The following is a 27,906-nucleotide window of genomic DNA, read 5'->3' as shown; positions in this document are numbered from 1 at the left end:
CCCACTCCTCCACTTGCACCTGCTGGAACAGCCTTGGGTTAGCCATAGCTCTGGCAGAGATTGTCCTTGAAAGGGCAGCTGCTGTGAGAGCCCTCTCAGCCCAACCTACCTCACAGGGTGTCTGTTCTGGGAGAAGGAGATATAGGAGATTGTAAGCCGCTCTGAGTCGCCTCTTCAGCGAGAAGGGTGGGGTATAAATCTGCAATTCTTCTTCTTCCGTCGGGATCGAACTTAAGTCGTGAGCAGAGAGCTTGGACTGCAGTACTGCAGCTTTACCACCCTGCACCACCGGGTTCTGTTCTCCTTGGAGGTTACACTCCCATATTTTTCTTTCTTGGGGGCAGAAAAAATCTGAAAGGAAAGTTGTGCTGTCAGCCCTGGTGAGTACTTAGATGGAAGACTACCAAGGAAGTTTAGGGCTCCTCTGGCAAGCCGCCTCTGAATGCCTCTTGATAGGAAAACCCTACGGCAGGGGTGTCAAACTCATTTCTTATGAGGGCTGAATCTGACATAAATGAGACCCTGTCAGGTGGGGCCGTGTGTGTCATAAAATGTAATGCCAGGTAGAGGAGATAGAAACTTTATAAAGGACGCAGACAAACACACAGATTTCTTAAAAGCTTCAAATAAAACATGCTTAAAATATTAGCACTCATTGGTCTTAAAAGTGCTTTCTTTATATGTCTCCTGTGTGATCCAGGGAACTGGGCAAAGGAAGCTCTGGGTCTTTCCTTCCTTCCCCAGGGGACTAGGAGGGGGAGGAGCCTCAGTTAATAGAGGGAAGAGAGGCTTGGCTCAGTAGGTCTGCTATGCAATTGAGAGAGCATGGCAAAGCGAGCTATTCCTTCCTTCCTCCCCAAGGGAGAAGCCTCAGCCAATGAGGAAAATAGAAGCTTTGCTCCGTAGCTCCTGTGCGATTGAGCAAGCCTGGCAAAACAGGCTGTGACAAAAAGAAGCAAGAGAGAGGGAGGAGGAAGCAGATGGCAGCCAGTTGGCCAGGGTCCTGCTAGGAGCCCTGGGGGGGGGGCGGAAACCTGATTCGGCCCCTGGGCCGCATGTTTGACACCCTGCCCTACAGAGTCACCTTAAGTCAGCTGCGACTGGACACCACTTTCCACCACTGAGGAAGGAATGTGGAAGGGGTCTTGAAGAGGTGAAGTGAGAAGTTGCCAGGAAATGTTGACATGTGTTATGGAGCCAGGGATGGCCCTACACTGTCTGGCATCTAGGCAAGCCTAACTTCTAGTTGCTCCCCCCCCCACACACACACATAACATCACCGAGTCACATGGGGGCCATTTAGTTTTTCACCCCCAGAAGGCTGGCGCCCAAGGCAATAGTCTAGTTTGCCTAGCGGCAGGGCCAGCCGTGTATGTAGCCCATGACTGGCACATTGGGGATGACCAGACAATGCCCATTTCATCTCCTCAGCAGCTCTTTCTCTTTCTTTTCCCACTACCATCTAGCTGTTCCTTGCAATCATCGTAAGAGAGTAGCCTTTATCTTAAGGAGGTGCACTGAAAAGTACCCGTTTTAACTTCCTCAAAAGGTAAACGGAAAGGCTCTGATAAATCCGAAGCACGCAGACACTACTTAGCTGATTGCAAAAGGGGAAGAAAGGAAATTTTGCCCCCCCCAACTGAATACTTTTATTCAAAGACAACTCCCAAGGAGTTTGCAGTTTACACTTCTTAATTGGAAATGTTTAGTTACATAGATAAGATATGATATCATCGTAATAAAGCGATTGTTAGAGGGTATGTTTCCGGGAGACATACAAAGGGACTCCATCACATTGTTAACTTGCGTGACTTGTAAATGATTCATTGGAATTCACCTAAAAAAATTCAGAATATGCAGTTGAAAGTGGGAAGGCTTTACTGAACAATTATGTAATGCCGTGATGCTATGGCTGATACATAAAGCACTGAGCATAGCTTTACAGCCGGTGCATCCTTGACCTCTGAAACCTTTTGGAGGTGCACTAAGAGATAATTCACACATCCATCAGTTAATTGCTCTATGCCAGGGGTGTCAAACATATGGCCTGGGGGCTGAATCAGGCCCCTGGAGGGCTCCTATCAGCTCTCTGAGCAACTGGCTGTCATCTGCTTCCTTCTCCCTCTCTCTTGCTTCCTTCTGCATAACAGTTTGCTTTGCTGGACTTGCTCAATCGCACAGCAACTACAGAGCAAAACCTCTGTTTTCTCCATTGGCTTCCTGGAGAGGAAGTGGGGAGGCAGAGCTTGCTTTGCCAGGCTCTCTCAATCACACAGCAGAGCTACTGAGCTACTGTGTTTTCCTGCGTCCTTTATAAAGTTTATATTTCTGCTACCTAACCTAAAATATGACCACACATGGCCCAACCCGACATGGCCCGGCCCAACAAGGTCTCATTTATGTCTGATCTGGCTCTCATGAGTTCAATGCTTCTGCTCTATGCTTCAGAAATAGCTGCTGAAAGACTCAACTGGCTGAACTGAGAACGTTACCTTTCAGGTGAAATCTGATCATACGTAACTTCTGGTGTGATATCCCTGACAGCCGGGGTGGAATTCTAGCAAGAGCTCCTTTGCATATTAGGCCACGTCCGTCTGATGTAGCCAATCCTCCAAGAGCTTACAAAAAGAGCCTTGTAAGCTCTTGGAGGATTGGCTACATTGGGGGGGGGGTGTAGCCTAACATGCAAAGGAGCTCCTGCTAGAATTCCACCCCTGCTGACTGCTCTTTTATATTTTCAAGACAACACTGAAATCAAAATCATACATGGAGGGGGTTTGTAAATATGATTGGAATGGGAGCCAGCATAGCATAGTATTTACAGCACTGGAACAGGATGTGGGAGACCCAGATTCAGATCTCCTACTCTGCCATGAAATTCACTATGTGACCTTGGTCCTTCCACTCTCTCTCAGCCCATTGCAGCTCACAGGGCTGATGCTGTGAGAATAGAAATGGAAGAAGAAGAGGAGATTGGATTTATACCTCGCCCTTCACTCGGAGTCTCAGAGCGGCTTACAATCTCCTTCCCTTTCCCCTCCCCACAACAGACACCCTGTGAGGTTGATGGAGCTGAGAGAGCTCTGACAGAAACGGCTCTTGAGATAACAGCTCTGAGAGAACTTGTGACTGACCCAAGGCAACACCAGCAGCTGCCTGTGGAGGCGTGGGGAGTCAAACTCAGTTCTCTCGGATTAGAGTCCACACTCTTTACCGCTACACCAAACTGAAGGAGGGGAGAACCATTACACCAAAATAGAGGAGAGGAAAACATTATAAACCACTTGTGGTTGCCATTGAGCAGGCCTTGAATTAAGCAGGAGCTCACAAGATCACAGCTCCCGAACCATTCTGAGGGTTCCCCATCTTCCACCCTACCTACCTTGTCCATTGAATAGTAGGTGCAGCTGCATAATAATCCCTGGATTAGGAGAGCAGGCAGTCAGCCAGCCACCAGGGGCTTTGCCACACCCCCAGCAGCCCTCATTAACCCTTGGAGAAGCCGTGTCACCCTTTCTCCACTTTTGGGTGACGGGTGGCTTGCTGGCCTTTTGACTGGGGAGGGGGGGTGGCCAAAGAGAGCCCCAGGTGAGTGAGGCCTGCTTGTGGTGTGGCTGGATCTCTAGCAATCCCAAGCAGGCCTCACTCGCCTGGGGCTCTCCTTTCTTGCGTTGGGTAGCTTTTGGCTGCGGGGGGGCATATGCTAATGTTATGCTAACGAGGCTCCATCACCTATTTTTCTACAAAACGACTCCTGCCATCGAGGGGAAAAAACGAAGTATAAATAGAAGGAAGGAATAACAGGTCTGCACAGCAGCAGAACTGGAAGGGGATACAGTCTTCAGGCCCTGACCTGGATGCCCCAGGCTAACCTGCTCTCCTCACATTGCAGAAGCTCAGCAGAGATGACCCTGGTTAGTAGGATGGGAGCCCCACAAGCAAGTCCAGGGTTGCTGCACAGAGGCAGGCAATGGCAACCCACCTCTTGTTTGTCTCTTGCCTTGGAAGCCCTACTGGTTCACCATACGTTGGCTCTGATTGGACAGCACTTTTCACCACCAGAGTGTGGAGGCTCCCTGTCCGGCTGTGAGGTCCAATAATCAGCTCCCCCACACAACATAGTTTAATTCAGGTCTCATTTTGGGCCGGAGGTCACCAGAGCAGAGTTCCGGAACCTAGGGCTGCTAAGCCCCCGATCCGGGAAGGGGTTCCCCCACACAGGAGGTTCCCAACCCGCCGGTCCACATTGGGCCAGCAGGGGGAACCTTCCCCTACATCGCTGGCACGATGACGTCACCTGGAAGTGATGTCATTGCACCGGCGACTCCGTGTGCGGCTGCTCTAGGCGTTTCCAGGAAAACTCTATGGTTTCCCCAGACACTCTAGCCATTTGGGAGGGAAAGCTGTATGGGAGACTTGGCAACCCTACCGGAACCTCTAAATTTTATTGTACTCTTTCTTTTTAACTGCCCTCCACCCCCCCCCCCCCAAAAAAAAAATAAAAATAAAACTTGCTTCTGGGCTCCATTTTTCAAACCTGGGAGAATTTGGCTGAACTCTTAAGATTTGATAAACTTTCTAAGATTTTTCCGTACCAAAAAAAAAAAGTGGGAAAAGAACCAAAACATATCAAGCAGACTGATGGAGATCCTCATGCCACTGTGACCACACAGAAAGAAGTCATTGAAAAAGTTTGATGGGAGTAAGGTTTTCTGATGACAATTATAATTCAAGAAGCACTTTAAGGAAAAAGTCACTGAGAAACACAGGCACAGAGAGGACTACCGTAAAGAGCCAGTTTGGTGTAGTGAGAGCCAGTTTGGTGTAGTGGTTACGCGTGCGGACTCTTATCTGGGAGAACCAGGTTTGATTCCCCACTCCTCCACTTGCACCTGCTGGAATGGCCTTGAGTCAGCCATCGCTCTGACAGAGGTTGTCCTTGAAAGGGCAGCTGCTGTGTGAGCCCTCTCAGCCCCCTCCCACCTCACAGGGTGTCTGTTGTGGGGGAAGAAGATATAGGAGATTGTAAGCCGCTCTGATTCAGAGAGAAGTGCGGGGCATAAATCTGCAATTCTTCTTCTTCTCCTTCTTCTTCTATATACAGTCTGGCCATGGCTAGCCACGTGTCCCCTAGCAGGCAGGCCTAATTTGGGGCAGGAGCTCACAGGAATGAAACTCCGGACCCCCCTCCCAATAATTGCTTCTGGGCTCCATTGTTCAAGCCCCATGGGAGAATTTAGCTGAAATCTAGGATTTGACAAACTTTCTAATATTTTTTTCCCCACACAAAAAAAGGGGAAAGAACCAAAACATAGCAAGCAGACAGATGGAAATCTTCCTCATGCCACTGTGGCCACATAGGAGAAAGTAATTTAAAAAGTATGATGGGAGTAAGGTGTTTTTTTATGACAATTATAATTCAAGAAGCATTTTAAGGTAGATGCTGATCTGATCTAATTAATTACACCTTCCGGTGATGTCAGGGGTGTGTGGCATATGCAAATGAGTCGTGCTAATAAGCTCCAGCACCTCTTTTTCCACAAATCTGTTCATTTCCAGCAGTCTCAACAAACAAGGAGCAAAAGATTGGCAAATGCAGGCAACTCTGAATAGCAGGAAAGAACCCAATAGTACATCTTATATTTTTTCATTTTTATTATAGACTTTTTATCCACATGAATGTTAAAGAAACTACAACAGAGTTAAATACCTTTTTTTTAAATCTCAGCGGTTATATTTTTAATTACACTCAATAATAAATTGTAAAATATTTCCAGAAGAGTACAATCTTCATTCATTCATACAGCAGGCAAAATACCAGGGGAGACGAAAGAGTCTGGAGGTTGGAATGATTCTGGGGGGGGGTCTCTGGAGTTTCCAATCCGCTTTTAGAAAGCTCCGGATATGGCTAATGCTCTCCCGTCAGTACATCGTGATGTAACTTTAGCCCAGGGTTTTTTGTTTGTTTGTTTTCTGAATCATGCTTCTTTCAGCAAAAGAAACTTCTCTAAAGTTAACTCCTCAAGATGTGCTGAGTGGTCGGTTCTCATAGGTTTTATCCACACGACTGGGTCGAAAGCCTTTTCACCATTTCTGTCACGTTCAGTAATCTTTCTCCAAAAAAACAAAACACCAAACCAAACTTTGGTACCACCAAAAGAGATCCAAGACAGGCATTCTTGAATTGTTCCATTTTATGATTATCAATAATAAATGGCTGCTACATTCTAATTTACATTGCTGTCCTGGAAGCGTTGAGGTCACTTCTCCTTCGGTTCAATAGAACCTTGTCGACGTATTAATTTTCATTTTCCCCCTTCCTTCTCATATTTAAATACCCCAAGCCCTTCCATTTCTCAGTCTTTAGAAAAAGTCTGAATTCAAAGAGATGGGTGATATTTTACAAGATGATCCCATAATTCCTGCTGTGGGGAGACAGAAAAAGAGAAACAAACAAGACTGAGCAGACAAATTAGAGCTGGCTACGTCTCTGATTGTTGACTGATAAATTAATAACCGTAACTAAAAACATTCCAATAGTCCTTTGCGACTACAACTATATGGCTGAAGAAATGGATACAGGGGTGAGGCCAGAACTGAGGTGGTAGTTAAAGCACAGACTACATCAGGGGTGGCCAAACTGTGGCTCGGGAGCCACATGTGGCTCTTTCACACAAATTGTGTGGCTCTTGAAACCCACACTGCCCCATCAGCTGACTTGGAGAAGGCATTTCTCTCTTTAAATCACTTCTACACGCCAATCTAGCCAGCAGCTTGGAGAATGCATTTAAAGTTAGAGATGCTTTCTTTCCATGTCCACCTCCCCATCTATCTCCCTCCCTCCCTCCCTCCCTCCCTTCCTTCCTTCCTTCCTTCCTTCCTTCCTTCCTTCCTTCCTTCCTTCCTTCCTTCCTTCCTTCCTTCCGTCCGTCCGTCTTGTGGCTCTCAGACATCTGATGTTGATTCCATGTGGCTCTTAAGTTAAGCAAGTTTGGCCACCCTTGATTTACACCCTTCCAAGAGCCAAATTAGATAAGATGGCTGTGTCCTGAAACGCGCTGCCATTTTGAAGAGTGAACTCCCACTAGGGAGCTCTATCTACTGAGGTGAGGGTGCCCAATTCTAGTTGGGCCCACCATGGGAGTGGAGAGAGGGATTGTGCCTTCCCCCCATACCATATTTCCAACCCCAAATGGCACCAGGTTTGTGTGCAGGCAAGTAACACCCCTCCCCAACATTGTTTGGGGGCAGAAAAACGGCACAGGGAGAAGGCAAGTTCTCTCCCTCCCCCTGGACTGCAGTGGTCTCTCCAGAATGAACCCCTGCAGGTCTCATTTTGTAGCAGGAGCTCCTTTGCATACTAGGCCACACCCCTCTGATGTAGTCAATCCTCCAAGAGCTTACAGTAGGCCCTGTACAAAGAGCTTTGTAAGCTCTTAGAGGATTGGCTACATCAGGGCTGTGTGGCCTAATATGCAAAGGAGTTCCTGCTACATAATGAGTCCTGGACCGCAGCAGTGCAGTTTAAAGGAATTCCCGGGTGGTCACTCACTTTTAAAAATGTTAGCATGTCCCCTGGGATGCCCATCTTGTCTCATTTGGCCCAACATACTTTGAAATCAATAATCTTAGAAGGATGGAATTCTGCTTGGGGTGGCACTGTTAGTTTGGCATAGTGATTAAACTTGCAGACTCTTATCTGGGAGAACTGGGTTTGATTCCCCACTCCTCCACTTGCAGCTGCTGGAATGGCCTTGGGTCAGCCATAGCTCTCACAGAGTTGTCCTTGAAAGGGCAGCTGCTGTGAGAGCCCTCTCAGCCCCACCCACCTCACAGGCAATGTTCCCTCTAAGCTAAAGAGTCTTGTGAGCAAAAATTCTACTTTGTGAGATACTGGCGTTAAAATTGCGTGCTCTGGCGTCATCTTTCCTGAGCTAAGACAAAAATGTGTGAGTGGAGGCTGAAAATCTGAGAGCTAGCTCATGCTAACTCAGTTTAGAGGGAACACTGCTCACAGGGTGTCTGTTGTGGGGGGAGAAGATGTGGGAGATTGTAAGCTGCTCTGAGTCTCTGGTTCAGAGAGAAGGGCAGGTTATAAATCTGCAGTCTTCTTCTTCTTCTAGTTTAGCATAGGCATGGCCAAACTACAGTTCGGGAGCCACATGCGACTCTTTCACACATATTGTGTGGCTCCTGGAGGCCATGGAGAAACTTAATGCAAGCTTACTCTCAAGTAAGCATGCTCAGCATTGGGACCTCAGTCAGCCTCTGAGTGCTGACCTGTAGGTAGGTGACTATTTCTGCCATGTGGGAAGCAGGGAAGGAGGGGGATATAGGCGGGTTTGCAAGCTCTTCTCTTCCACCACAAAAGTTGCCCGGAAACCTAGAGCAGGGAAATAGAATGTAAGAGCCGAGGGAGCCAATGGAAGAAGGGACAGAATTAAAGTGGGCTGCGCAGGGTTCCCACTTAATTTCATAGCTTTTATAGGAGCTGTATTTACTGATCTTGGTGTCAAGGCAAAGAGAGAAGCATAATGATACAAACGTGGTCAGTGATTTATGTGGCACATGTGTGTTTCCTTCTCCCACTGGTGCCAAAAAATAATTCCCTAACCTTTTCCTGTGCTGGCCTTCTGGGGACTGTTATTCCCAGTTTTTGTTTTTTTAAAAAGTCTCCTTCTAGCATGGCCATGTTGTACAGCGCATACATATGTCTTTTACCCTTCTGTGCAAAGAAAGTGATAAGAGTTTTAATAAAGATTTGTGTAATGTTTGTTCTTGTCTTGTAGGCCAGGGGTCCCCAACCCCTGCTCCGTGGACCAGTACTGGTCTGTGGCCTGTTAGTAATCGGGTCGTGAGTTGTATAATTATTTCATTATATATTACAATGTTTTAATAATAATAATAATAATGATGATGATGATGATGATGATGATAATAATAATAATAATACGACACTGGATTTATATCCTGTCCTCCACTCTGAATCTCAGAGTGGCTCACAATCTCCTTTATCTTCCTCCCCCACCACAGACACCCTGTGAGGTAGGTGGGGCTGAGAGAGCTCTCCCAGAAGCTGCCTTTTCAAGGACAACTCTGCGAGAGCTATGGCTAACCCAAGGCCATTCCAGCAACTGCAAGTGGAATCAAACCTGGTTTCCCCACATAAGAGTCCGCACACTTAACCACCACACCAAAATAAGGTGCGCAATTGTATCAACCCAAAACCATCGCCCCCCCTTCCCTCAGTCCGTGGAAAAATTGTCTTCCACAAAACCGGACCCTGGTGCCAAAAAGGTTGGGGACCGCTGTTGAAGCCAACAAAGGAATCTCTGGATCAACTCACTTGGATCTCTGGTTGTTAAAAAGGTAAAGGTAGTCCCCTGTACAAGCACCAGTCGTTTTTGACTCTGGGGTGATGTTATTGTCTGGCTGTTAGAGTCTCTTAAATTGGGCTGGGGACTCGGCTCGCACTGATGGTGCGTGCAATACTCTTAAACATCTGATGTTTATTCTGTGTGGCTCTTACGTTAAGCAAGCTTGGCCACCCCTGGTTTAACATTTAAGTGACCGCTAACCTTTCGAAAAACACTGCAGTCTACTTTTAAAAGAAAAATCTAAATTGTCTGCAGGGAAGACCTTTAAGTGACAACAAGCACAGCATGAGAAATCTATCTGCTTTTCTCATTTACTCTCTGTGCATCTTTAAGTATGGGGGGGGGGGTTCTCTTTCTTACAGTGACGTTTGGCTCATGAATGCTGGACAGTTCTGTAGTTAGGAACATGAGATGAGCCTTGTTGGATTAGACAGGAAGATATCACTGCCACAGGAGGTGGTGGCGGCTACAAATATAGCCAGCTGCAAGAGGGGATTGGATAAACATATGGAGCAGAGGTCCATCAATGGCTATTAGCCACAGCTTATCATTGGAACTCCCTGTCTGGGGCAAGTGATGCTCTGTAGTCTTGGTGCTTGGGGGGCAACAGTGGGAGGACTTCTAGTGTCCTGGCCCCACTGATGGACCTCCTGATGGCACCTGGGTTTTCTGGCCACTGTGTGACACAGAGTGTTGGACTGGAGGGGCCATTGGCCTGATCCAACATGGCTTCTCTTATGTGACACAGAGTGTTGGACTGGAGGGGCCATTGGCCTGATCCAACAGGGCTTCTCTTATGTTCTTATGTCTTATTGCTCTGACCTGGATAGCCCTGGCTAACCTGATCTCATCAAAGCTCAGAAGCTAAGCAGGGTCAACCCTGGTTCGTACTTGGGAGGGGACACCACCAAGGAAGTCCTGCTGAAGTAGGCAGTAGTCAACCACCTCTGTTCATCTCTTTCCTTGAAAGCCCTACGGGGTCGTCATAAGTCAGCTGTGACCTGCTAGTACTTTCAACTATCACTGTGCATCTCATCTGGCAAATTCAGTCCCCGCCAGTGCCTGGGCATATGTCTTTAGGCAGATACAAAGCAGGACTTGATAGTATGAAATCATGTAGAATCATAGAGTTGGAAGGGACCCCCCAGGGTCATCTCATCCAACCCCCTGCACAATGCAGGAAACTCACAAATCCCCCCCCCCAAATTCACAGGATCCGCATTGCTGTCAGATGGCCATCTAACCTCTGTTTAAAAACTTCCAAGGAAGGAGAGCCCACCACCTCTCAAGGAAGCTTGTTCCACTTAGAAACTGCTCTAACTGTCAGGAAGTTCTCCTAATGTTGAGCTGGAAACTCTTCTGATTTAATTTCAACTCATTGGTTCTGGTCCTACCTTCTGTGGCCACAGAAAACAATTCCATATCGTCCTCAATATGACAGCCCTTCAAGGACTTGAAGATGGTGATCATATCACCTCTCAGTTGCCTCCTCTCCAGGCTAAACATGCCCAGCTCCTTCAACCTTTCTTCATAGGACTTGGTCTCCAGACCCCTCACCATCTTCGTCGCCTTCCTCTTAACCCTTTCCAGCTTATCTATATCCTTCTTAAAATGTGGTGCCCAAAACTGAACACAATACTCCAGGTGAGGTCTTACCAGAGCACACCTGATACCATCACTTCATGAGATCGGGACACTATACTTCCTGGGGTTTTTTGGTAGTAGGAACTCCTTTGCATATTAGACCACTCCCCCCTGATGTAGCCAATCCTCCTAGAGCTTACAGTAGGCCCTGTACTGAAAGCCCTGTAAGCTCTTGGAGGATTGGCTACAGAGGTCTATGGCCTAATATGCAAAGGAGTTCTTGTTACAAAAAAAGCCCTGTATACTTCTGTTGATACAGCCCCAAATTGCATTTGCCTTTTTAGCTACTGCATCACACCGTTGACTCATGTTCAGTGTATGGTCCACTAAGACCCCTAGATCCTTTTTGCTCATACTACTGCCAAGAGAAGTCTCCCCCATTCTATAATGATGCGTTGGATTTTTCCTACCTAAATGCAGAACTTGACATTTATCCCTGTTAAAACTCTTTTTATTGATTTCACCCCAGTTTCCCAGCCTATCAAGATCATCCTGTATCCTGTTTCTGTCTTCTACTGTATCTGCAATCCCTCCCAATTTAGTATCATCTGCAAAGTACTAGGTATTGCCCTCTTATTCCACCCTCATCTCTGCTGCTGTTATACAGCCTTTGAACATTAGCTCTCACTGCTATAAACCACTGATGACTTCATCTCCTGGGACTGTGTCTATTTCTTTTTTAAAAACACCCATCGATCATGTTTCTATCTTGCCCATCTTCCCAGAAGTTCAAGGTGGCATACCCAGGTCTCCCCTCCGTTTTAGCCTCACAATAACCCTGTAAGGTTGGTTAGATGGAAACAGAGTGATTTCCCAGAACTTTCATCCAAGCCCATACTGTGAATTAATTTCATCCATGTCCATACTGTGAAGTGGGAGCAAAACAGTGACAGCAGCTTGGTCTGTTCTCCAATCAGGTGTGCTCACCTTTTAGCTTTTGCTGAGATGCGTGCCCAGTTTCTCTTTCCTGATCAAACTTGCTGCATAGGGGATCTATAGAGATACAGAGAAAGCCATCATGGAATTTTGAGAAAGATGAGACTCTAAATAGAAGACAGGCCAAGTGGATGAATTCTGTCTGGCACTGTAACATTTAAGTTTTCATGGCAAGTCTTACTAGTGCAGTAGATTCCCAGGTCTTGGGTATGATCTTCTTGGTGGTGGTGCCCCAAGTTGACTGAAGATTTCTTTTGTTGTCCCACTCTGTTTATAACAATGAGTGTTTCCACATTCTTATTTTCCTGGCTTGCAAGTTTCTATTTCTTTGAGTTCCTCCCCCCGACCTTCTGTACTTGTTTTGCTCCCTCTAGTGGCCGATTCAACATTACACCAGTTTATTTCCAGCATAAAAACCTGCAGTTGAAATCTGCAGGGACATATACCAGATTTAGAATAACAGAATCGGGATGGAATTCTAGCAGGAGCTCCTTTGCATATTAGGCCACACACCCCTAATGTAGCCAATCTTCCAAGAGCTTACAAAAAAGTGCCTTGTAAGCTCTTGGAGGATTGGCTACATCAGGGGTGCGTGGCCTAATATGCAAAGGAGCTCCTGCTAGAATTCCACCCCTGAATAGAATCATAGATTTAAATTGGTGTAATTATCAAATAATACATTAGAAGGATCAAAACACAGGTGGAACAGACCTCCACCCCCGGCAGAAACAGGAATTTCAAAGTGAAGAAAATAAGAATGTGGAAAAACCTAATATTCAGTTTGATGTATTAAATCACCACTATCCTTACATGAACACAAAACACCTTCAAAGAGCCTTTCAAAAATATAAAACCATTATCCAAACAACAATAAGGCCAAAAACACAGAAATAAATTATCTTGTTGGTGTAAATTGAATTCAGCTCTCTAACGGGGCCAGCTTTAAGCTAAACTGAAAATCTTGGCCAAACTGCGGAATTTTTGCTGCCCTCCTAAAGGTTGCAAAGGAAGGTGCTAATTATGCCTCATGCTAGAAGGTGCTCCACAATCTCGGTGCTGCCACCAAAAAAGCAAGGGTGTGACAAGCATAATTGAACTTCAAGGGAGTTCTGGCCATCACATTTAAAGGGACTGCACAAATTTTTAAATGCATTCCTTCCATAGGAAATAATGAAGGATAGGGGCACCTTCTTTTGGGGCTCATAGAATTGGACCCCCTGGTCCAATCTTTTTGAAACTTGGGAGGTATTTTGGGGAGAGGCACTAGATGCTATACTGAAAATTTGGTGCCTCTATCTCAAAAAACAGCCCCCCCAGAGCCCCCGATACTCGCGGTTCAATTTCCCATCATTCCCTATGGGAATCGTTCATGGAGGTGCGTGATGGCTCTGGGAGCGGGGCTTCTCCCACTGGCCAGCTGGCTGGGGGAGGGGGGGAAGCCTGTAAAACCGGGGGATCCCCCTCTGGGACCTGGGGATTGGGAAGCCTACTTAAAGGGCCTGCGTGCAATTTGGGTGGAAGAATTCATTACAGGCTGTTTTGTGATGATTTCGGTTTATGAGTCAATAGCAGACTCTTAACCTTCATAAAGTGTCTGCACTTTGATTTATTTTTCTGCAAACTGAAATTCATTTTAGTAGGAAAAAGAGGTTATGCCCAAGTGCCTGCGTGCACTCTTGTGTTTCATATTGCAGTCTGTTTAAGGTAGAAGCTTTGGAATATTAAAAGGCCTTTGTGCACATTTATCTGATTTGCCTCAACCAGGGCCAGGGCCTTTTCAGCCTTGGCCCCTGTTTGGTAGAATCAACTCCCTGTGGAGATCCGGGTCCTACCTGAATTACTGCCATTTCGTAGGACCTGCAAGACGGAGCTGTTCCGCTGGGCCTGTGGTTGTGAAGGGGAGACCCCTGAATAATTAACAAATACCCCTATATAATAATAAATGAAAATATGCTCTTGAAGCAAAAAGGGCATCTGATATAATGGTTGGAGAAGCTGCAATGTGATATATGGCCAAGGACCTGCCTACCTGAGGGACCGTCTCTCCCCATATGAGCCCCAAAGAGCACTGAGGTCAGCAGGGAAGAACACGCTGACTATCCCTGGGCCAAAGGAGGCAAAATTACAGAGTACACGGGCACGGGCCTTCTCTGTTATAGCCCCGTGCCTTTGGAATCAACTTCCGGAGGAGGTGCGGGCCCTGTGGAATTTGGACCAATTCCGCAGGGCCTGTAAGACCATCCTTTTCAAGCAGGCTTTTGTAGACGTTGATAGGATGGCTGTTTAATCCACCAATGATTTATCTAGTGACCCCTGCCATAATATAAGTGTACAGAATAACATCAGGAAGATCACCGCCGTTTAAATGACCCAGACATTCGAGCTGGTTTTAGATTGTTGTTTTAAATTAATGTATAATTTCAATGTTGTTTTAAATCACCTTATGTTGTATATTCTATATTGTATAATTTTATTGAACTGTTGTTAGCCGCCCTGAGCCTGCCTAGGCGGGGAGGGCGGGATATAAATAAAATTTATTATTATATTATTATTATTATTATTATTATTATTATTATTATTATTATTATTATTATTATTATTATTATTATTATTATTATTATAAGAAACCAGACAGGCCTTCAATGGGTGTGAGTCACAAATGTGTATTGATAAGCAGACGGGCTTCTCTAAGAAAACTCCTTGCTGAATAGATAAGCCGAGACGCACTGGAAAACTACCAGGGAGAAAGGGGAGGGGGGAAGTGAATCAGATAACGTGTAAAGGGCCAGCCAGGAGGCTTGCTTTTTTGCTTAAAACGGATGGTTTGAGAAGAGTGCGGGGTTCATTATTTTTGGGAGCCTTGCTGCTCAAATGAACCTTGCTATTGGGGCCAAATAGTAAAATACCTCGTTTTCAGTCAGTAAGCGTGCGCCTCGTTATTTCCCTGCTACAGTTGAGGCAGCGAACGTCCTATTACATACCGAGTCCAGTACAAAGTGTTGGTCATTACCTTTAAAGCCTTATATGGCCGAGGACCGGCCTACCTGAGGGACCGTCTCTCCCCATATGAACCCCAGAGGGCACTGAGGTCAGTCGGAAAAAAATAAAATGACTATCCCTGGGCCGAGAGAGGTCAGGCTCCAGAACACCAGAGCACGGGCCTTTTCAGCTGCGGCCCCTGCCCTGTGGAATCAGCTTCCGGAGGAAGTGCGGGCCCTGCGGAACTTTGATCAGTTCCGCAGGGCCTGCAAGACCGTCCTTTTTAAACGAGCATACATCGACATCGACTGCTGAATTGTTGTGAATAAAGGATCCGCCAGCATGGTCCTGCTTTAGGGACCTACATTACTATGGAACTATTTAAACTGGCAGAACCAGCGTCAGAATATCACTATCGCTGCCAGATTAATTTAAATCAACTTAAATTATGTATTTTAAATATACTAACTGGTTTTTATAATGTTTAATCTTTTATTGTTAAATTTTTATTCATTATTGTAAATGTATAAAACGTTGTCAGCCGCCCTGAGCCGCCTAGGCGGGGAGGGCAGGATACAAATAAAATCTATTATTATTATTATTATTATTATTCCATCATTTGCCTCTCTTGTGGTGACATCATGCTTTATTACAGTGCTATCCTATTGTTATTACCATCATTTAAGGTAGGCCTACAACTGGTTATTGATACGCTGTGCCCTGTCCGCCGGTGGTGCGTTTTATTTACTGTTTTTACTGTTAATTTTAATTTGGTGTAGGTTTTTATTGTTATTTTTATATGTTGTGATCCGCCTTGAGCCCGTTTACAGGAAAAGGAGGAGTATAAGCCTACTAAATAAATAAATATTGTTCATTTTAAGATTATTTAGACGTAGAGTCTACTCAGAAGTAGAGGCCTAAAGGTTTTTCCTACCACATATAAATGTTTCGATAGCATAGTTTCACCCTGACGTTTCTTCAATTATAGAGTTGTTTAATGTTCAGCATTATTGAACTTTTTACAAGGGGGGGGGGCGTTATGCCTCAGTGGAAGAGGCTCTGCTTTGCCTACAGAAGGCCACAGGTTCAATCTCCGGCATATCCCACTGAAAGGATAGGTGATCGGAAAGGCCTTTGCCTGTGACCCTGGAGAGCTGCTACCAGCCTGAGTAGACAATACTAACCTTGGTGGACCAAAGGTCTGATTCAGTGTAAGCAGGGCTATTTTTGTAGCAGGGACTCCTTCAGGCCAGTAGCCATAGTGGGGCCCGGGAGGGGCACAGCCCCTCCACCCGACTCCCACTTCCACCTGTGTGGTCCCTCCTTTCCCCACTGCTCTCCCTGCGGCCCCATTTCTGCCACTGTCGCCACTCTCCCTAGGTTCGTCCCACCCTGTTCCTGCCTCCCCTGCTTTCCCCACAGCCCCGTTTTTGCCACCCCCCGCTCTCCCCAGACTCTTCCCTGCCTCTCCTGCTCTCCCCGCAGCCCCATTTTTGCTTCTGCCACTCTCCTCAGACTTTTCCCTGCCTCCCAAGCTCTTCCCGCAGCCCCGTTTTTGCTGCCGCCACTCTCCCCAGACTCTTCCCTGCCTCCTAAGCTCTCCCCACAGCCCTGTTTTTGCCACCACCGCTCTCCCCAGACTCTTCCCTGCCTCCCAAGCTCTCCCTGCAGCCCTGTTTTTGCCACCGACGCTCTCCTCAGAGTCTTCCCTGCCTCCGAAGCTCTCCCCATAGCCCCGTTTTTGCCACTGCCACTCTCCCCAGACTCTTTCCTGCCTCCTAAGCTCTCCCTGCAGCCCCGTTTTCGCCGCTGCCACTCTCCCTGGGCTCTTCCCTGCCTCTCCCGCTCTCCCCGCAGCCCCATTTTCGCCACTGCCCCTTTCCTCGGGCTCTTCTTCCCACCCCCAAGAGCGTGAGAGAGAGAGAGAGAGCTGGGGCCCAGAGACTGGCTGCTGGAAGAAGCAGCCAAGACTCCCCCCCCCCAAATTTTATGTCCTGGGTCCCCCACCCCAAAATTTCTGGCTATGGGGCTAGACTCCTTTGCATCTTAGGCCACACACCCCTGATGTAGCCAATCCTCCTGGAGTTTACAGTAAGCCCTGAACTAAGAGCCCCTGTAAGCTCTCAGAGGACTGGCTACATCAGGGGTATGTGGCCTAATATGCAAAGGAGTTCCTGCTAGAATTCCACCCCTGCTCCTTTGCATATTAGGCCACACACCCCTGATGTAGCCAATCCTTCAAGAGCTTACAAGGCACTTTTTGTAAGCTCTTGGATGATTGGCTACATCAGGGAGGTGTGGCCTAATATGCAAAGGGTTCCTGCTACCAAAAAACCCCTGGAGGTAAATACCATCCCAGTCAGCCTCTGTTAAAGGGAGAAGATGTTTTTCCCCAGGCTGCTTGGCAACGCTACGCACAGTAAAAGCTTTTGTCTCAGAAGGTAATAATTAATTTCCCATGTCAAAAGATGTGAAAGGGAGAAGACTGTCTTGTCAGTTTCCCCCATTACTGGGGAAACCGAGGAAGTCACTCAGGAAATAATAAAAAAGTAAGAATCTTTACAAGTTCACAATGTACAGAAACTGCAGATGAAACCTATCGATCGAGCGAGGATTCTTTCAATTACGAGCCTCAGCAGCGAGGCTGAGAATGCGGGAGGATGTAGTAACTTGCAGGAAACAGGAGATGGCAGTTGGAGACTGAGAATTCCTAGCAGAACTTCGCCTACCCTTTGGAGAAAGACACAGGTATATTTTCAGGATATGTTGTGGTGTTTTCGTTCCCCATCAGCCCCGGCATTGCCAGAAATTATTTTCTATTCATTGAATTAATTAATTAAGTTGGTGAACAGAAATGACCAAGGGAAGATTCAGGCTTCCTCGGAAAGGAGCTGGTGCGCTCTCCTTCTTTGGAGGTTTTTTGAACAGAGGCTAGATGGCCAGTGCCGGATTAAACCCTGTGGAGGTCTGTTGGAGATACTCGGAAATTCAGAGGTGTGGAGTGGCAATAATTGGAGTCGAGGCTTAAGCTTATCAAAAGAAATAAAGTTTACTAGAAAACATCAGGATAGGGTACTTGGGATAAAAAAAAAAATACAACTTAGCTTACTAGCTAGTCTAACTATGTCTGATCTCTACATGGCTAAGAAATTACAAACCTTTGTCTAGCTTCTTCCCAGAAAACACCCGAGAACAGGAAAAAAAGAGCAATTCAGCTTGCACACAGCATCAAAGCTTTTCCCACTCAATGTCCTTTCTGACCAATGCTATGTTTACATGTTTCCTGGGGTTAGAAGACTTGGTTCACAATTGGGTTTAGGTTACAATACATCATTTCCTCTTTCAGGTAAACAAGCAGTTAACTCTATAATGGCTGGAATGTAAATAACTTGAACATATGAACATATGAAGCTGCCTTATACTGAATCAGACCTTTGGTCCATCAAAGTCAGTCTTGTCTTCTCAGACTGGCAGCGGCTCTCCAGGGTCTCAAGCTGAAGTTTTTCACACCTCTTTGCCTGGACCCTTTTTTTGGAGATGCCAGGGATTGAATCTGGGACCTTCTGCTTCCCAAGCAGATGCTCTACCACTGAGCCACCGTCCCTCCCCTTGAACAGCTGAGGTTTATCACACCTATTTGCCTGGACCCTTTTTAGTTGGGGATGCCAGGGATTGAACCTGGACCTTCTGCTTCCCAAGCAGATGCTCTACCACTGAGCCACCGTCCATCCCCTAACTTGTATTCCAACAAGGTCCCTAGGAAGGGTTGCACGCCCAAGGAAGTCAGATCTCCATTTTGTAAGCCGCTCTGAATCTCTGATTCAAAGAGAAGGGCGAGGTATAAATCTGCAGTCTTCTCCTTTCGTAGTATGCAAGGCCATCTGTGCTACTAGGCAAGCTAGGTTATTGCCTAGGACGCCGACCTTCTGGAGGCACCAAGTTGGGTGCCCCCATGTGACTTGGTGACGTCATCAGTGCAGGGAGGGGGAGTAGTTAGCCTTGCCTGGGTGCCAGAGAGTCTAGGACTGGCCCTGATAGTATGGTTGTTTTAAGTCATTCCTCATTTGGATAGTTTGTCCGTGGACCAATCAATGTTCTCTCTAAGCTGAGTTAGTGTGAGCTAGCTCGCAGTTTCTTAGCCTGTGGCTCACACATTTTTGTCTCAGCTCAGGAAAAATGGCCCCAGAGCAAACTATTTGACGCAGTGGCTCACCACTTTAATGCCAGCAGCTCACAAAGTAGAGTTTTTGCTCACAAGACTCCACAGCTTAGAGAGGGAGCATTCATCCTGGCCAGTGTTCCCTCTAAGCTGAGCTAGTGCGAGCTAGCTCACAGTTTCTTAGCCTGTGGCTCACACATTTTTGTCTCAGCTCAGGAAAAATGGCCCCAGAGCAAACTAATTGATGCAGCAGCTCACCACCTTAATGCCAGCAGCTCACAAAGTAGAGTTTTTGCTCATAAGACTCGACAGCTTAGAGGGGACGTTGCTGTGGCCCCTAGGCTTTCCAGCCAATGGCAACCATGAATGGCACCCAGAGAAAAATGGGGGGTGGTGAGAACATGGAGGGGGGGGGGACTGTCATAGCGAGCAACATGATGTGTCCTTGTTGGAATTCAAGTTATTTACATGTCAGCCATTATGGGGTTAACTATTGTTGTTGGTGGTGAGTAAACAGGATATGAGGTTTTGTAGTTTGTATCCAAACAGCCTTGTGGCCCAGAGTGATAAAGCTGCAGTCTGAGCTTTCTGCTCACGACCTGAATTTGATCCCGGCGGAAGCTGGGTTCAGGTAGCTGGCTCAAGGTTGACTCCTTCTGAGGTTGGTAAAATGAGTGTAGATGACTGGGGAAGGCAATGGCAAACCTCCCCTCCCCCCCCCCAAAAAAAGTCTGCCGTAAAAACGTCATAATGCGACGTCACCCTAGAGTCAGAAATGACTGGTGCTTGTACACGGGACTACCTTTACTTTTTACCTTTAGTTTGTATCCAATTATGAACTGTCTGTAGTAAGCCCAGGAAAACCAAGAAGGAAACGGAATTGAGCTGTAACCTTTCTATTGGTCAGTTAACACCTCGTTTGTAAGAATGCTTTGCTCCAGTGCCCTTCCTCGAAACACCCCCCAAGTTTCATAAAGATTAGACCAGGGGGTCCAATTCTATGAGCCCCAAAAGGAGCTGCCCCTAGCCTTCATTATTTTTTAATGGAAGGAAGGCATTTAAAAGGTGTGTTGTCCCTTTCAATGTGATGGTCAGAACTCCCTTTGGAGTTCAATTGTGCTTGTCACAACCTTGCTCCTGACTCCACCCCCAAAGTCCACAGATATTTTTTGTGTTGGACCTAGCCAGTATGCCAATTTATTTCAGGCAGGTTGAGAATTCCATATTGTTTTTGAAGCACAGTCCCTATTTGAAAAAGAAGAACTGGATTTATGGCCTATCCTTCACTCAGTCTCAGAGCGGCCTACAATCCCCTTCCCTTCTTCTCCCCGCCACAGACGCCCTGTGAGGAAGGTGAGGCTGAGAGAGCTCTGCTCTTGAGCAGACTAGGAGAGAACTTGTGACTGACCCAAGGTCATCCAGCTGGCTGCATGTGAAAGAGTGGGGAATCCAACTTGGTTCTCCCGGCTCTCCGCTCTTAACCACTACCACCAAACTGGCTCTATGTTTGGACTATAGCGAAGGATTTCTTACGATTTGTAATTGCTGAACCATTTCTTCTCTGTAGGCCAATTCTCGCTTCATCTGGTCTTGAAAGTTATCTACGCAGAGAAGGAGAAAGATCAGAGAACCTGTTAAGAATCATTCTATAACAATCAGCAAAACAAACAGACATTCCATTTTTAAAAATATATATATATATACCAGCGCCGTTCTGTTTCCTGAATGCAATCCATTTCACTTCCTGCTCATAGACATTAAAGTCTATTTATGTCTCTGCGGGGAACGTTGCCCTGACGGAGAAATTTTGTAATTCAAAATAGCGACATGATGAATGCTGAGGCGGCAGAGTGAAGTCAGAACTGGCTGACTTGAAATGCAAAGCAAAATATTTCAGCTGCCCGCCTGGCCCCCATCCTACGATGCTGGGAGGGCAACTGCGGTCATTAGCATTTTTCAGTGCGTTCCCATAAAGAGATACGTTGGTCTAGGACCACTGAAATCTGCTGGTTTAGACTGGAGAACCAGGGGTCGTTTTGTAGAAAAATAGGTGCTGGAGCTCATTAGCATAAAAAAGGTGAAGGTAGTCCCCTGTGCAAGCAACAGTCGTTTTTGACTCTGGAGTGACATTGCTTTCACAATGTTTTCACGGCAGACTTTATGGGGTGGTTTGCCACTGCCTTCCCCAGTCATCTACGCTTCCCCCCCCGGCAAACTGAGCACTCATTTTACCGACCTCGGAAGGATGGAAGGCTGAGTCAACCTCGAGCCAGCTACCTGAATCCAGCTTCCGCCGGGATCGAACTCAGGTCACGAGCAGAGAGCTCCGACTGCAGTACTGCAGCATTACCACTCTGCGCCATGGGGATCTTTCATTAGCATAACTCATTAGCATATGCTGCCCCCCCCCAGCCAAAAGCAATCCGATGCAAGAAAGGAGAGCCCCAGGCGAGCGAGGCCTTCTTGGGATGGCTAGAGATCCAGCTAGCTCAAGCAGACCTCACTCGCCTGGGGCTCTCCTAGGCTGCACACCACCACCCCCAGTCAAAAAGCCAGCAAGCCACCCACTGCCCAAAATCACAGAAGAAGTGGAGAAAGGGAGGTACAGGCTTCTCCAGGGGTTAATGAGGGCTGCTGGGGTTGTGGCAAAGCCCGTGGTGGCTGGCTGACTTCCCGCTCTCCTAATCCAGGGATTGTTATGCAGCTGCACCCGCTATTCAGTGGACAAGGTAGGTAGGTGGGGAGGAAGAGAGGGAACCCTCAGAAAGGTTCAGAAGCTGCGCTCCTGGGAGCTCCTGCTGAATCTGAGGCCTGGGCCTGACTCTTTATAGGATTGCTCCAATACTTCCTCTAAGCCAAGGATGTCCAACTCATTTGTTACGAGTGCCGGATCTGACATAAATGAGACCTTGTCGGGCAAGCCATGTGTGTCATGAAATGTAATGCCGGGTAGGAGACACAGACACACACATGCTTAAAACATTAGCACTCTTGCAATATTTTGTTGATTGAGCTGTCTCTGATAACGGACGCCTCCTGTTCTGAATCACTGCATTGAAAACTGGAGCCAATGTCTGTGCTGTAGCAATCGTGAATATGCTGTCCAGGGGTTGCTCAAGTGTGTATCAGTACATTACAAACCTACTTCTGATTTTATCAAAGATTTCAGGTTTTCACGGTTGGTAACATCATTAGGGTTTGTAGACTCTTTCGGGCTCAAGTGCCGTGTTCTACTGGAGAAAGTTTTTCTTCCAGACGTTTCGTTCTCAGCTGAGGACAACGCCACTGAGGATGTTCTCCGCAGCTGAGAATGAAACGTTTGGAAGAAAAACTTTCTCCAGTAGAACACGGCACTTGAGCCCAAAAGATTCTACAAACCTTACTTCTGATTTGCTTGCGAGTCTGATAATCCCCCGGGCCGCATGTTCGACACCCTTGCTCTAAGCTGTGGAGTCCTGTGAGCAGGAATTCTACTTCATGAGCTACTGGCATTGAAGTTGTGAGCTACGGCATAATGTAGTTTGCTCTGGGGGCATTTCCCCTGAAGACAAAAAATGTGTGAGCTGGAAGCTAGAAAACTGTGAGCTAGCTCACTCTGACTCAGCTTAGAGGGAACACTGGATTGCACTGTCAGACAGTCCAATTTACCAAGTGAGAAAAAATAGGCCTGTTTTATAATAACTGGAGGTCAGGATGCCAGCCTCCAGGTGGGACCTGGAGATCCCCTGGAATTACAGCTCATCTCCAGATTACAGAGATCGCTTCCCCTGGAGGAAAAGGATGCTTTGGAGGGTGGACTCTGTGCCATTGTAGCCCACGAAGGTCCCTGTCCTTCTCCAAGCTCCATCCCCAAATCTTCAGAAGTTTCCCAACTGGGAAGAAGAAGAATTGCATTGCAAGATAGTTCTAAAGCAGGAGACAGATTTGTTGAAAAATGGTTTGTCTTTCTGGAGTACGTAAATAATAAGGAATCTAGTTTTGGTAAAATTCCGCTCAAATACATAAATATTATGATTTATTAACTGTATGTTTCATATATGTCTCGATAAGGTGTGATTTTTTTCCTTGTGGCTCAATGGTGTATTGGATAACAGTTTTTTACTACTTGCTTTTTTATTTAAATTCCTATGTAACTATGCACTATCTGTTTTTTTGTTCTTGTTTGTTTGTGGTTGTTTTCCACACGAAAGTTTTAATAAAATTTAAATTATAAAAAATAAAAGAAGAAATGGGTTTTATACCCCACCCTCCACTCTGAATGTCAGAGTCTCAGAGTGGCTTACAGTCTCCTTCACCTTCCTCCCCCACCACAGACACCCTGTGAGCTAGGTGGGGCTGAGAGAGCTCTCCCAGAAGCTGCCCCTTCAAGGACAACTCCTACAAGAGCTACGGCTGACCCAAGGCTATTCCAGCAGCTGCAAGCGGAGGAGTGGGGAATCAAACCCGGTTCTCCCAGATAAGAGAGCTATGGCTGACCCAAGACCATTCCAGCAGCTGCAAGCGGAGGAGTGGGGAATCAAACCCGGTTCTCCAGATAAGAGTCCATGCTAGAATTCCACCCCTGGCTACCTGGTGGATACTGATTTGGGAGAAAGTCCCCACCCCTCCATGCTCTGCTCAGACTTCCTCCTCCCAAGGGTAAACACTCGGGTTGGGGAACACCCAAGTGTAAAGTTAGCCTGAAGACCAGCCATGCAGCGTTGATTGTCGGGTGTTTCGTGTTCTATTTTGAATCCAAAGCAGGATTGACCACTGCTTTGCGGTGCCTGGAGACCACACATCCTTCAAGCCGGCGAACGGCTCTGCTACCACTTCCTTGGTCAGCGGCGGAGGCCTTGCTCATTTGGTTTGAATTGTCTTCAGTGCGGTTTCATTGCAAGTTTTATTTACCTGACAGGGAGGCGAGTATTAAATTGGGCTGTGGTGCAAGAGGATACTTGGGGGGGGATGCGGGTGGCAAAACTCCAAGCCGCCATATTGACCCAACCTGGCAGGTAGCTCCTGTACTTTCAAACCAACTTCCTTTCCAAGCTGTCAGAGGGTTTCCTTATGGAGGATAGGGTTACCAACTCTGGGTTGAGAAATTCCTGGAGACTTGGAGGAAATTCCTGGGGATAGGGTTGCCAAGTCCAATCCAAGAAATATCTGGGGACTTTGGGGGTGGAGCCAGGAGACATTGGGGTGGAGCCAGGAGACATTGAGGGTGGAACCAGGAGACTTTGGGAGTGGAACCAGGAGACTTTGGGGGTGGAGCCAGAAGACATTGGGGGTAGAACCAGGAGACTTTAAGGGTGGAGCCAGGAGACATTGGGGTGGAGCCAGGAGACTTTGGGGGTGGGACCAGGAGACATTGGGGTGGAGCCAGGAGACTTTGGGCAAGGCCAGGAGACATTGGGGTGGAGCCAGGAGACATTGGGGTGGAGCCAGGAGACATTGAGGGTGGAAACCAGGAGACATTGGAGTGGAGCCAGGAGACTTTGGGGTGGAGCCAGGAGACATTGAGGGTGGAACCAAGAGACATTGGAGTGGAGCCAGGAGACTTTGGGGGTGGAGCCAGGAGACATTGGGGTGGAGCCAGGAGACATTGAGGGTGGAACCAGGAGACATTGGGGTGGAGCCAGGAGACATTGGGGTGGAGCCAGGAGCCTTTGGGGGTGGAACCAGGAGCAAGAGTGTGACAAGCACCACTGAACTCCGAAGGAAGTTCTGGCCATCAGATTTAAAGGGACCACATTTCTTTTAAATGCCTTCCCTCCTTTGGAAACAATGAAGGATGAGGCACCTTGTCATAGAATTGGACCCCCAGGAAGGAAGGAAAGGGAGGGAGGGAGGATGGAAGGAGGAAAGGGAGGGAGGGAGGAAGGGAGGGAGGATGGAAGGAGGGAAGGGAGGGAGTGAAGAAGGAAGGGAGGAAGGAAGGAGGGAGGAAGGAAGGAAGGAAGGAAGGAAGGAAGGAAGGAAGGAAGGAAGGAAGGAAGGAAGGAAGGAAGGAAGGAAGGAAAGGGAGGGAGGACGGGAGGGAGGATGGAAGGAGGGAAGGGAGGGAGGATGGAAGGAGGGAAGGGAGGAGGAAGGAAGGAGGAAGGGAGGAAGGGAGGGAGGGAGGATGAAAGGAGGGAAGGGAGGGAGGATGGAAGGAGGGAAGGGAGGAAGGAAGGGAGGAAGGAAAGGAGGAAGGAAAGGAGGAAGGGAGGAAGGAAGGGAGGAGGGAAGGGAGGGAGGGAGGATGGAAGAAAGGAAGGGAGGGAGGAAGAAAGGGAAGGAGGGAGGGAAGGAGGGAGGAAGGGAGGAAAGAAGGAAGGAAGGAAGGAAAGGAGGGAGGGAGGAAGGAAGGAAGAAGGAAAGGGAGGGAGGATGGAAGGAGGGGAGGGAGGGAGGAAGGAAGGAAGGAGGGAGGGAAGGAAGGAGGGAGGAAGGGAGGGAGGGAGGATGGAAGGAGGGAAGGGAGGGATGGAGGGAGGGAGGGAAGAAGGAAGGGAGGGAGTGAGGATGGAAGGAGGGAAGGGAGGAAGGAAGGAAGGGAAGGAGGGAGGGAGGAAGGAAGGGAGGGAGGATGGAAGGAGGGAGGAAGGAGGGAAGAGGGAGGGAGAGGTGGAAAGAAGGCAACCTTAGATGCATTTTCCAAGGTGCTGTAGCTTGGCATTGTACCCCACTGAAGTCCCTGTCCTCCACAGGATTGCCAGGTCCAGGTTGGGAAATACCTTGAGATTTTTGGGGATGGAGCCTGAGCAGGGTGGAGTTTGGAGGGGAGGGACCTCGATGAGGTACAGTGTCATAGAATCCACCTTCCAAAGAGCCATCTTCTCCAGATGAACCAATCTCTGTCGTCCGGAAGAGCAGTTGTAATAGCAGGAGATTTCCAGCCACCACCTTGAGGTTGGCAACCCTACTCCCCAGATTCCATTCTGGCAAATTTCTAGGTGTTTCCCAGTCTGGGTCTAGCAGCCTTAACTTCCCATCATCCACCGGTGGACTGGGGGAACTTAGAATCCTAGAATCATAGAGCTGAAAGGAACCTCCAGGGTCATCTAGTCCAACCCCTGCACAATGCAGGAAACTCACAAATACCTCCCCCTAAATTCACAGGATCCTCATTGCTGTCAGATGGCCATCTAGCCTCTGTTTATAAACCTCCAAGGAAGGAGAGCCCATCACCTCCTGAAGAAGCCTGTTCCACTAAGGAATAGCTCTAACGGTCAGGAAGTTCTTCCTAATGTTGAGCCAGAAACTCTTTTGATTGAATTTCAACCCATTGGTTCTGGTCTTACCTTCTGGGGCCACAGAAAACAGTTCCACCCCATCCTCTATATGACAGCCCTTCAAGTGCTTGAAGATGGTGATCCTATCACCTCTCAGCCACCTCCTCTCTAGGCTAAACATCCCCAGCTCCTTCAACCTTTCTTCATAGGACTCGGTCTTCAGACTCCTCACCATCTTTGTCGCCCTCCTTTGGACCCACTCCAGCTTGTCTAGATCCTTCTTAAAATGTGATGACCAAAACTGAACACAATACTCCAGGTGAGGTCTTACCAGAGCAGAGTAAAGTGCTACCATCACTTCACGTGATCTGGACACTAGACTTCTGTTGATACAGCCCAATATTGCATTTGCCTTTTTAGCCACCGCATCACACTGCTGACTCATGTTCAGTGTACAGTCCACTAAGACCTCTTGAACCAGACAAGTCTCCCTTATCCTAATCAGCCAGTATCATAATGCCCCTGTATAAATCGATGGCGCGGTCTCATTTGGAATACTGTGTACAATTCTGGTCACCACACCTCAAAAAGGATATTATAGCACTGGAAAAAGTGCAGAAAAGGGTAACTAGAATGATTAAAGCTTTAGCTTGGAGAAACGTCGACTGCGGGATGACATGATAGAGGTTTACAAGATTATGCATGGGATGGAGAAAGTAGTACTTTTCTCCCTTTCTCACAATACAAGAACTCGTGGGCATTCGATGAAATTGCTGAGCAGTCAGGTTAAAACAGATAAAAGGGTGATTAACGTGGAATTCACTGCCACAGGAGGTGGTGGCAGCTACAAGCATAGCCAGCTTTAAGAAGGGATTGGATGAAAATATGGAGCAGAGGTCCATCAGTGGCTCTCAGCCACAGTGTGTGTGTGTGTGTGTGTGTGTGTGTGTGTGTATATATTGGCCACTGTGTGACACAGAGTGTTGGACTGGATGGGCCATTGGCCTGATCCAACATGGCTTCTCTTATGTTCTTATGTGACACAGAGTGTTGGACTGGATGGGCCATTGGCCTGATCCAACATGGCTCCTCTTATGTTCTTATGTGACACAGAGTGTTGGACTGGAGGGGCCATTGGCCTGATCCCACAGGGCTTCTCTTATGTTCTTATGTGACACAGAGTGTTGGACTGGAGGGGCCATTGGCCTGATCCAACAGGGCTCCTCTTATGTTCTTATGTGACACAGAGTGTTAGACTGGATGGGCCATTGGCCTGATCCAACAGGGCTCCTCTTATGTTCTTATGTGACACAGAGTGTTGGACTGGATGGGCCATTGGCCTGATCCAACAGGGCTTCTCTTATGTTCTTATGTGACACAGAGTGTTGGACTGGATGGGCCATTGGCCTGATCCAACAGGGCTCCTCTTATGTTCTTATGTGACATAGAGTGTTGGACTGGAGGGGCCATTGGCCTGATCCAACAGGGCTTCTCTTATGTTCTTATGTGACACAGAGTGTTGGACTGAATGGGCCACTGGCCTGATCCAACAGGGCTTCTCTTATCTTCTTATGTGACACAGAGTGTTGGACTGGATGGGCCATTGGCCTGA

The 27,906-nt window shown here is 47.5% G+C and overlaps 1 protein-coding gene across 1 annotated transcript in view; it reads right to left on the bottom strand.

Moving 5' to 3' along the window:
* Positions 1-5,639: 5,639 nt before the first annotated feature.
* SKOR2 (SKI family transcriptional corepressor 2) overlaps positions 5,640-27,906 on the bottom strand; it is a 67,938-nt gene continuing 45,671 nt past the window's right edge. The window contains exons 7-9 of the mRNA XM_060236605.1: positions 20,629-20,696; positions 11,949-12,014; positions 5,640-6,425 (exon numbers count right to left, since the gene is read on the bottom strand). Of these exons, the coding sequence (XP_060092588.1) occupies positions 11,952-12,014; positions 20,629-20,696 (131 nt within the window). The 3' untranslated portion in view covers positions 5,640-6,425; positions 11,949-11,951. The remainder of the gene's footprint in view (positions 6,426-11,948; positions 12,015-20,628; positions 20,697-27,906) is intronic.

The sequence above is a fragment of the Heteronotia binoei genome, chromosome 4, assembly GCF_032191835.1.
Source record: "Heteronotia binoei isolate CCM8104 ecotype False Entrance Well chromosome 4, APGP_CSIRO_Hbin_v1, whole genome shotgun sequence".
Classification (NCBI taxonomy): Eukaryota; Metazoa; Chordata; class Lepidosauria; order Squamata; family Gekkonidae; genus Heteronotia; species Heteronotia binoei.
Note: the sequence above shows the minus strand (reverse complement) of the source record. Positions and strands in the feature narration are given on the sequence as shown.